At 54.7% G+C, this 10,640-nt stretch overlaps 4 protein-coding genes; 3 read left to right on the top strand and 1 right to left on the bottom strand.

Moving 5' to 3' along the window:
• Positions 1-70: 70 nt before the first annotated feature.
• Positions 71-1,409, top strand: CHC_T00001635001 (hypothetical protein). XM_005712514.1 is given in 4 exon segments: positions 71-100; positions 101-452; positions 609-991; positions 992-1,409. 2 exon segments carry the CDS (start codon positions 101-103, stop codon positions 989-991), a joined length of 735 nt encoding a protein of 244 aa, XP_005712571.1. The 5' UTR covers positions 71-100; the 3' UTR covers positions 992-1,409.
• A 1,484-nt stretch (positions 1,410-2,893) lies between these two features.
• On the top strand, positions 2,894-4,085 carry CHC_T00008361001 (Possible translation initiation factor eIF4, subunit H). XM_005712513.1 is given in 2 exon segments: positions 2,894-3,985; positions 3,986-4,085. The coding sequence occupies 1 exon segment, from the start codon at positions 2,894-2,896 to the stop codon at positions 3,983-3,985; it is 1,092 nt and encodes a 363-aa protein (XP_005712570.1). The 3' UTR covers positions 3,986-4,085.
• Positions 4,086-5,335: 1,250 nt separating this feature from the next.
• Positions 5,336-8,422, bottom strand: CHC_T00001634001 (hypothetical protein). Its single transcript, XM_005712512.1, has one exon. It carries the CDS (start codon positions 8,420-8,422, stop codon positions 5,336-5,338), a length of 3,087 nt encoding a protein of 1,028 aa, XP_005712569.1.
• Positions 8,423-9,488: 1,066 nt separating this feature from the next.
• CHC_T00001633001 (hypothetical protein) lies at positions 9,489-10,616 on the top strand. XM_005712511.1 is given in 4 exon segments: positions 9,489-9,626; positions 9,627-10,083; positions 10,516-10,529; positions 10,530-10,616. The coding sequence occupies 2 exon segments, from the start codon at positions 9,627-9,629 to the stop codon at positions 10,527-10,529; spliced, it is 471 nt and encodes a 156-aa protein (XP_005712568.1). The 5' UTR covers positions 9,489-9,626; the 3' UTR covers positions 10,530-10,616.
• The last annotated feature ends 24 nt before the right edge of the window (positions 10,617-10,640 follow it).

Raw genomic sequence — 10,640 nt, 5'->3', positions numbered from 1 at the left:
CTCCCTTCTTTCCCTCTCCTTTTCCACGCCCATTCCACCTTTCCCTTACAGAGTGAACCCCCCCGTCGCACTTGCCTCACTGCAACCTGCGCAACCTGCGATGGAAGTCGTGCTTCTGGGGAGCGCGTTATCGAACCTGTGCGCACTTCTCATCGACGCCTATGCGTCGCGAGCGCAGCGTCCGCTGATTCAGCCTCCTGCGGAACCGGACACCACTACGCAACGAGCAAGCAACAGCAAAGACCGCGTCGAAGCGGCGCCTGCGAGTGATGCAAATCCACAGGAGGCGGACGCGGAGCAGTTTCCGGAGGGGAGCATTCCCGCTTTGGAGAAAAAAGTCAAACACCTCAGAGCAGAAGCGAAGCGAGTAAACGCCCCTGACACTTTTGTCCAATACGCACGTCTTACCCGTGAAGCGAATAAAGTAGAGAAAGAGTTGACAGAAAAGAAAGGTATGACCACATCCTCCTCTCTCCTGCAGTCCCGTGTTTTCTTACTTTGCACACCCCGTCCCCGGTCGATGTCTAGGCGCCATACTAACTTCCCACGCTTTGCTACTGCTACAACTCAATTGCATCTTCATCGCTTCACGCACTTTTTTCAAAAAGCCCTCGAGCCAAGCGATACGCATGGGACGGTACTGCCCGATGTGATGGCCATGCTCTCCAAAGCGGTGACCCCACAGGCGCAGTCGTCGATGAAGCGACGGGCGCAGTTCATGGTCTTGAAGGCCATCGTGCGTGCGTTACCGTTCCTTTTGCTGTGGTGGTACTTTTCACCATTTGGATATGACCGAGGTCCTGCGGATGCACTGGTAATAGACTGCCGAGCTTTTCGCCCGCTTTCATTTATATTTTCAAAGAGGGAGCCGTCCTGCGGTGACGACCACTGGATGTGTGCCGCACAACCTCCACAGTGTGCCGTGTCCTATTGGATGGTGCTTGTGCTCGCGAATACCGTCTTTCCGATGATCTTTCAAGCATTCGTGTGACCTTGCGGATGCTGCGTCGCGTCTGACCAGCCGACCCGCGGCAAAAGGATCGGCACACGACGGGATGCAAGTTTTGTACAAAACTGGGTGACGGTGATGCTTGCCTAGTTGAGGTAAACAAATGTTCATTATGATCTTCTTTGCGCTATGCGCTCTTTTCTCAGCGAGCGCAAAGTATATTTCCTAAATCCCTGCAAGTCGCTCGCAATGGCGCTCTCCACAAACGTGTTCACAAAGCCCGACTGCATGACGACCGCGAGCAACGAAGCGATGTCATAATCCACGGTCATGACGACCTTTGTCATCTCCTGCTCAACCTGGACGAACTCGACGGCGCCGACATGGTTGAGCCCTGACACGGAGCGCCATCGGATGGTGCGCGCGTCGGGCGGGCCGAGCGCGTCCTCGCCGGGGGGCAGAACGCCCTCGTCCCCGTCCTCGTCCTCGTCCTCGTCGCGCGCGCGCCACGAGAGGCGGATGCCGTTCCAGGAGAAGACCCACTCGGAAAACGCAGGGTCCTCGGCGTCGCGCGTCACGGACTCGAGCGTGGACGACCACGCCGGCATCCGCGACAGGTCCGAGAACAGCAGGTGGCAGAAGTGCGCCGGCGCCTCCACGGACACCGGCACCGACACGCGCACCATCTTGGCAGACGGCGTGCAGCGCCGGAATTGGCGCGCGCAAGCGGACGCGCGGCGCAAGGGCCGTGCGGCGCCGCGCAGCGGCGCGGCTAGCGCGAACGCGGGCTGCAGGGCGGTTGCGCGCGCCATGTTGTGCAGGGGGGGGGGGAGGGTGCTGGTACAGCGGCGCGTAGGGGCTTTGTACACTACTCTACGGCGAGGAGGATTGTCAGTGGAAAAGGATGAAAGGGGCGGACGCACGTGAGAAGGCGGAGTGAATGCACAACCTCTGACGTTCCGTCGAGCGATAGCGGACTACGGAGTGTCGTGGAGGCAGGTATGCTCTCAGGAAATGTGAGGGTATCACAGGGTCCTCTTCCATCTCGTTGCCAGGTTTTCGGCACCAGCACAAGACGACATGGTTGATCCGTTGCAAGGTGAAGGATCGAGACTGAAACACTTCTCTGAGTACCACGTGTACACATACTCCAGCTCTGAGATCCAAAGATATGCCACGTCGCCACGTTGATCCGTGGAAACGTCTCCCAAAAACATGTAAAATTTTGCAACCCGCCAGACACCGGCTACCAGCAAAGCTCGCGCCCGCCCGTGCAATCGCGCCGCACCGTTCAAAGATCATTTGGCATCGACCGCCTTCGTCACCGTTTTTTGCATCCGCGGCAGCTTCGCTGCCCCCACCCCTCGCACACTCTCCCATTCCTCCCGCGCCTCAACCTTGACCGCCCCCTACCATTCCCACCGGACGCGTCGGCATATCCCGCTCGTCATGTCTGACGACTGGGCCTCGGACACCGAGGAGGGCTTCGGCGACTTCGCCGTCCCCGAGGTATGTCTCCCGGACCCGCCCCCGAAGCCCGCCCCCGCCCCCCCCCCGGCTAACGCATGGGCCGCGCCCTCCTCCAGTGACGCCCGCCTGGCCAACCGCCTCCGCCACGAGGCTGCAAACCAACGCGGTTCCGTCCGCTCCTTGGCCTCTCAGGACCCGCGCCGCCTCAATTCCGGCCCCCGCCTCGGCGGCCCCGCCCCCGGATTTCCATCCCCGCGCTTCAGTCCCAATGCGCCGTCGAATGGCTCTGTCACCACAACGCTTTATGTCTCTCGCCTACCATCTAACACTCATGAAGGTGAGATCGCTTCCTTCTTTTCTCATTGCGGAGTTGCAAGGACCGACGTCAACCTTATGAGATACAGCGACACTGGAAATATCAAAGCTGCACTTGTCACTACGCGTGGTGATGCCAATCGGGATTCTGCCCTCGCTATGAATAACGTCAAGCTCTGCGGGCGCCCAGTCCAAGTCAAGATTGAAGGCGAAAGCGCCCCAGCTCCAGGAATGGCCCCACGTCGCCAGCCGTCCAGCCCGGCTTCGGCTCCCGCTGGATCCACTACCACCTTGTACGTCTTTCACTTGCCTTTCGATACCAGCGAAGTTGAGATCGCCAGCTTGTTTCGTCATTGTGCCGTTACACCTGCCGATGTGCATCTCACTCGCCATAACGATACCGGCAATATCAAAGCCGCGTTAGTCACAATTCGTGGAGAAGAAAATCTTAGTGCCGGGCTGGCCGTCGACGGCGCAAAGTTAAGCGGCCGTCCGGTCCACGTCAAAGTGGATGGCGATCGTCGTGGTAGTGGAGGCGGTCAGCGTGAGAGAAGCGGTTATGGCTTCGGTTCCAAAGACAGAAGGATGGAGGCAATGCCCTCATCTTCTCCCCATGGAGGGCAGAGAGATTCGACCTGGAGCTCTGGTTGGACTGACAGATCCGGTGGTGGTGGCTTTGATCAAAGCTCACGCGGTGAACGAGGCGTCGAAGGAAGGAGTGCAGGTGCAAGTAGAGGGGCAGGTGTGACACCGCGAGGCGCGTCAGAACAGAGGGAAGATCCCACCATTCCGACCGGTCCTCCGCCGGCGGGGCGGAAAAAGCTTGTTCTAAAGCCGCGCACAAAGCCTCCACCGGTCCTAGAGGTTGATACTCGCGCTATTGACGGTGTCAAACCGAGTGTACCCTCGTCAGTATCACAACCAAGGCACCGATTTGAAAATTCAGACCCATCCAAGAATTTGGCCATGAGGCAAAACTCCGGCCCACGCGTTACCGCACCACTTTCAGAGGGTGCAGATCCGAATCCGAAAGAAGTGACCCCTGCTGACCCGAAAGTGGAAAAATGGACCACTCCGAAGGATGCAACGGCGAAGACTCAAGGTGAGAGATGGTCAAGTGCGAAGGAGGGCGCACCCCAAAAGGCGTCGGGAACAGCTCAAGGTTCTAACAAGAAGGACGATGACTCAAAGAAACGACCTGTCCTCTTAAATACCTTTGCCGCATTGGAAGTGAACGATGCAGACGCTTAGACAATGCGGACGTTTCCTCGCCGAGGCCTTGTGCGTAACTCTCCTTCAACTAAAACAACATAAAATAATCGCATATGTTTTCGGTTGAAGTTTATTGCTATCTTCTCTGTTCTTCTTTATCTATCTCGTGGCCACAAGTGACGAGTTGGTGGTGGCGAGCTTCGAATTGTTCGAGGAGCATGTGCAATTGCCACGAAGTCCAAAGGACACTCGATCACCACTCGCGTTGAAAGTTCAACGCAAGCCACTGCACCTGTGCCGTCCTTGTCTTTGATACTTTGTAACCACCCCAGCGTCCTCTTATGCGGCCCGTCTAAGACTTTCACCAATCTCCGTTTTCCCACGTCTTCGACGGAAGGCTGAACGGGGATCACGCCGTCCCATTTCGTACAAACTTCAGAGCGACAATACTTGTCCTCCAGCATGCTGATGCGCACCATGCTACCATCAACTTCAGCCTCCGTCACGATGCCTCTACAGCCTGCTTCAGAATTTAAAACGACTTCTACGTCTAAGAGCAATCGATATCCAATGATAGGTTCCACTATTTTGGGCGAAGGACACCAAGAAGCAGTTGGCGATGGCGTTGGTGAGCCGAAAAACGATTGTTCTGATTCGTGGCCACCACTCATCTGCTCGGGTTTCGAAGTTTACAAGGGACCCGTCGCAGACTCGAGGAACAACCAAACCGTCTCCAGCCTTCGCCAATAAAGAAGGAAAAAGGACTGCCTCACTCCAATTCCAGTTCAAATGAAGAAAAGAAGCACTTTCCGTGGCCTTCGATGAAGCAGAGAGTTCCTACCCCTCTTTTGGCGGCGAGCAAAAGAAGTCGAATGAAGACGCAGACTGCGAAACACCCCGTTGTTGTGATAGCTTTCTTCACAGCAAGAAAACAGAGGCATCGATACGTAAATATATATCTATGAATGAGTAGGATTAATAAATGTTGTAAGATGTACAATGCATTCTAGGTGCTCGTATGACCTCTATTCAGAGAGACAGAGTCATCCCCACAGCTTTAAAGTCGGTAGGCATCCCAGGTTTATGACTTGCTGATAATCGGAACGTTTACGTCCTGTCGTACGTCAAAGGAACAAAAATGAAGAGAAAAATGAATGATTTCGGTCAATTGCGCACGGAAGAGAACCGTTGCTGCTCTTTGAGATTCGTCTCGTGCGACCCTCTGGGCTTTTCGGGAATCTTCACAGGCTCGCCCAGGTCGCCTTAATTATCACTTTACACAAGAAGCGATGATTTTGGTTTTGGTTTCCAAACAGGCACGGGCCTCTGATACTGCACAAGTCCCTGAAGGAGGAATACGGCTCTTTCCTTTACAATGCGGACAAAGCATTATGTGGCTTCATGGCACTTGGCGACAAATGACATGCTGAGCTTTTCGGTTTCCCCACTGTTGAAATGGATGTATCCTTCCAGAGTATCGTCGGCTGCTTGGACAACATTTTGCAATCGACCCACACGCCCAGCAGAGGGCCCATCCAGCACCTTGACAAGCTCTTTCCTCTCAGCCATCTCGGGGCGAGGCTGCACTGGTGTGATTTCCTGCCCGGGAACAGTAATGGTTTGTCCCGTTGCATCTCCATTTAACATTCGCACAGTGATCAATTCCCCGTGGAAAGTAGCATCGATAACTACTCCACTTGAACCGTTCTGACTTCCCACTAATACTTCCGCATCAATCAAGACTCTATATCCTAACTCAGCAGGTTGTTCATCTTGGACATGTGGCGTTTGCGGAACCACACCTGGAGCATGTGGGGTAGGCGGTTCTTGAACCATGGGCGTGCTGGGTTCTACGCCAGGTGCAGGCGTGCGGGGTTCTTGGCCAGGCGCTGGAGTTCGTGGTTCCAACCCAGGTGCAGGAGTGGCTGGCTCCATGCCTGGGGCTGGAGTGCGAGGTTCTAACACAGCATACGCAGGTGTGTTTGGTTCAATAATATTTGCAGGCGTCCGCGGTTCCATCACACCGAAAGAACCACCGATAGGCGTTCGCGGTACCCCCATTGCCGGTGTAGAGGGTGTTCGCGGACCAGACGGGTATTGTTGGTACGGATTTGCCATATCTGAGGAAGGAGTTTGCGGAACTTGTGGACGACCGTAAGGGTTCAAATAATCGTCCGGCCCTGGCGTTCTCCCAGGCCTGAAGTCGTCCCGACCAGGAGTCATGCTTCCATAGGCGTTGTGGGCTGGAGTAATGGCCCCTACCCGAGGCGTTGCCATTCCATATCTAGGTGTCTGGGCCGAATATCGATCAACTCGCGGCGTTCGGCTTCTGTACATACTTTCGTTCGCAGGCGCCTGAGCAGAATATGACTGCCTGCCGTTGAGACTTGCTCCAGATCCCATGCTTGGCGCATTTGGCTCTCGCAGACCTCTTCCACTTGCTGCAAGTCCTCCAAACGAGCTCCTTGACGGTGTAGTATCATTTACAGCCCTCACTTTTGTCCGAGCAACGGATACCTCCTTCAACTTCGCGTTCAGCATGACGCGAACAGTTGTTTCGGCTGTGTCCATGACTCTCCCAACGAGGCCCTTGTACGGTCCTGCTTTGATTTTTACCTCTTTGCGATAGAGAGGATCACGAGAGCGACCCCCACCTCCTCCTCGCCCGCCTGCACTCAAAGAGCCTCTGGGAATAGGTGCCGGCATTTTAAAGTCATCGCGCCGCTGGTGAAGCGTCGAGGTAAGTCTCCTTGCCGCGGCAGTCGATGCCACGCAATGAGAAGCCGGTACTGCCATTATCCCGCAGTTCTGAACCTCATCTCTTGCTTTGAAAAATACAATGGCCGGCCCTGCTACATGCTTGACAATACCTTGTCTGTCTTTTAGGCTCCCTGACACGACATGAATGGTGTCGTTCGGTGCAATCGGGTTGCCGCGAGAATCAATCGCTCTTACGGATATGTCTCGTAGTTTGCATTTGATGGCAGCGACTGGAACAACTCTGGTCTGGTTCTGTGTCGTCAATATCTGAACGCCTTCGTTCTTGACCTGAATAACTACTCCCTTGTCGTGCGCATCGGAGAGCAGCTGCACCAAATCAAATATTTCGTACTGTGACCGACTCTGCTGCGCACTGATTCTAGTAGATCCAAACTCGGTGGTCAAATCCGAAGAATCAGCAACTTGCGTGCTCAGTGCACGTATCTCCTCGTTTGTCGAATCAGTAAATATCGTGAGGACGTCGCCCTGGACACGGACAATGGCACCTGCATATCCCGCTTTCTTGCCGGAAGATACCTTGACATGATCTCCAACTTTGAACTGCTTTGTAACATCTACCCGAGACACTCTCAAAGGTTCAGGGAATTCCGTCGTCTGTATCAGAACAACTTCTCCATTGAGAGCAGCGATCGTTCCGCTCACACCTCTTTGCTCTCCAGCCGTAACGCGGACGGAATCGCCTTTGAAGAGTTTGGCGTTGTTTTTGCCTGCAATGGAATTAATGTCCAGGCCTAGTCCTCGGTTAGCCTCCTCAGCATCCATAGAAGTGGGGTCATCCTTGAACGTAATTCTCATCTGAGCTTCAGCCGCAAACCATTGGTCCAATTCTTCTACCTGTGGGTTAACTTGCTCTCCCGTGATTAGACTCTTCCCAGAAACCTTTTTGTACAACAGTCCATGTCGATACTTTTCTTCATTCCATACTTCAAAGACTTCGCCGGTCTCCAAATCCCTTTGGGTAAACACATCTGCGCTTCCCGTCAAACGGTACAACTCGTTCTTGTCAAACAAGTGTTGAGGAGGACGGCCTTTCCGCCTTGCGCCGTTCGCCTTCTCCTTGTCTTCTTCGTCCTCAGAGACGTCTCGTCCCTCCATTGCGTCCTTCTCGCCCTTTACATCCAGTCGAGGAATCAAGCGAATCATCAGCTGACCTTCATGCGTCCCCTCCCGCATGCCACAGACCTGAGCCAGATCTCCCTTATACATACCCCTTGAAATACGCACCCAATTTCCTTCCTTTTGCTTGTCTGCTCTCTTTGCAGCTTTCAGAACCTCAGTCATCTCATCCAAGTTGAGCGCTTTGACCCCTTCATACGTGGAGAACAGGTCCAGCCCACTGACGGCATACTCAACCTGCGCTGAACTGTACGCCTCGATGTAGATGCGGCCTTTCAAGTGCTCAGGGGCAACGGCAGAAAAGATACCCAGTGCCATACCCTTTCGCTGCAAATTGAAAGACTTTTGCAGCAACTGAAGGATGGCTTTCCGCTCGTGTCCGGGTCGTTTGCATCTGACGATGTACAGTCTTGGGTCCTTAATCGTCGGGAGCAAAGACTGTTGGTCAATGCCCGAGGTATCTGGAGCACCGGTATCATCTTCGTCGTCGTACTGATCGTTGTCGTCACCAAACCTCTCCCGAACGTAGCGCTCCATTTCGCCGGGGTCTTCATTCCGCAGTGCTCGTTCGCGCTCCATCCGCTGGGCATTAATTTGCTCTTGCTCGCCAATGTCATGGTCATCGTCGTCCGCAGCGATGAGATCACGAACGCCGCCGACATCGTCGTCTTCGTCCTCATCCTCCGCATCGTCCTCCTCGGCTTCGATATCGAGCAGGTTGTTTATGGCCTTTCGGCGCTTCTTTTTCCGGGGATTCCGCGCCCGAGGCGCATCTTCTTCGGGGTCATCACCATAGTCATCATAGTCCCCGCCGTCCTCTTCGTCGTACTCTATTTTCGAAAATTTCAAAAAGCAGGCATGGAAAGAAGGCAAGAAAATGTGTCAGTCGTTAGCGGGTGTGTGTGCGCGCAAAGAGTGCAATCGTAATTGGTGAACAAGCAAATGAGAATACAGCAACCTACCATCAAGGTCACCGCGCTTCGACATGATCACGTCTGGCGTAAACTTGGACGCCCGTTCAGTTGAGAATACGTGACACAAAAACGGGTCGCAGACGAAAGCGGCGATTCGGTGGTTTGAGGAGCTCCTCTGTTGTCTGGAAGGCAATATACAAAGACGGGGTGAAATGAATTCAGATACTCGGGCATCTCTTGGAAGGTTGCGAGTTAGATAAAAATTCCTGAAAGCTCGTCGCGGACAAGACTTGCAGCCCGGCTCGAACGTTATGCGATCATAAGAGTCAAAAAAGGCAGGAGCCAATGAAAGTCGAAATTTCGAAGTAACCCAACCAAACCATGCCAAGTACAGAAGTTTATTTTGTTCTTGTTCCCGAAGCCTGCTACGCTGCGTGTATACGTGTAATAGGTATTGCGAGAAAGAGAAACGAGGATGAGAAGATTGCCTTGGACGCAGAAACAAAGTACAGTAGAAACTTATGATTGCCATCAGGTGTCAAAGAAAAGAGATTGGAGGAGAAATCCAAGGGGAGACCAAAGTGCCCCTGCATGCCACAGTAACCAGTATGGCTCAAAGGATCGAGGAAGATGCCCTCTTTTTCCTTGAAGAAAGCCATAACGATCTCCAGATATTGCCGTAATCGCGTCATCAGCCCAACCTCCCGTCTCCTCATTGACAAAACAAACTCCTGGACACGACTAGGAACACTAGCGGATATTTACAAAGCTCGTCTACAGTTATCCAAAGCTGACTCTCAACAACTAACCTACCTAACCAAAAACTGCAAAATCGCCTCCGCAACTCTTCCTTCAAACCCTACAAAACTATGATTCGCTCCTTCAATCTCCACCATCTCCCCTTCCCTAACGGCCTCATTAAGCTCTCGTCCGTCTTCGACTGGAATAATCTCATCCTGATCGCCATGCACCGTCAAGACGCGGGTCCCCTGCTTCAACACCTCCACAGCTGCCGCCATATCCATAGCGGCGCGCTCCTGCACTTGCTCCCACGTCATCTGGTACACCAGCGGTACAAAATTTCCATCTCCATCGACCCGGGTAGTTGTTACGGTGACCGGGGCGCCACTCTCCATGGTCGCCATAGCCTGCGGTCCGAACAAGGCGTGCATGCCACGCTCCATCCTCCACCTGCCGGCCAAGTTAACAATCCGGTCGACATCGTTATACTTCTGCCCATACAACAGCACGACGCCGGCGCCCTTCGAGTGCCCGACGATGGCGCACACTTTAAAGCGGCCATCACGGCGCAGCTCCTCGATGAGGGCGCGCAGCTCGTCCGCCTCTCCGGCATAGTTAGAGTAGCGAAAGACACCTGTCGACGCGCCATTGGCCGAGAAGTCGAGACGAGCGACGACGTGCCCCGCGTGTACCAGGTGAGCTGCTAGAGCTGCCAATAGTTTGTTGCGCTTCCCGCCCGTGTAGCCGTGGCACAAGACGACGACGGGGGTCCCCGGGGGTGGCGCGGCCGCGCCCCCCACCAGGCCCGGGCCCGTGAGGAGGCACGCGAGACGGTGGCCCTCGCGGGAGGTGACCGTGAACGAGCGCTCCCACACTGGACGGTCCGAGGCGGACAGCATGCTGCCGCGTGCTCCCGCACCCGGACGCCTAGTTCCTTCGGATATATGTTAAGCGCTCCCTTCGGTCCGTGGTCGCGGCGCGCACCACGAGCGCGCAGGTCATTGCCACGCCGGTGAGGGCGGCGCGGTTGACGGCTTTACGAGCGGCCTTCTTTAGATGATAGCCCATGTGATCGTCGTTCGGGTTGTAGCGAAATACGGAGTGTGTGGGTCGCGGGGTGAAAGGGGGGGGGGGGGGGGGGG

Source organism: Chondrus crispus, genomic scaffold (genome assembly GCF_000350225.1).
Source record: "Chondrus crispus Stackhouse genomic scaffold, scaffold_106, whole genome shotgun sequence".
Lineage (NCBI taxonomy): Eukaryota > Rhodophyta > Florideophyceae > Gigartinales > Gigartinaceae > Chondrus > Chondrus crispus.
This window is presented reverse-complemented; position numbering and strand designations above follow the sequence as displayed.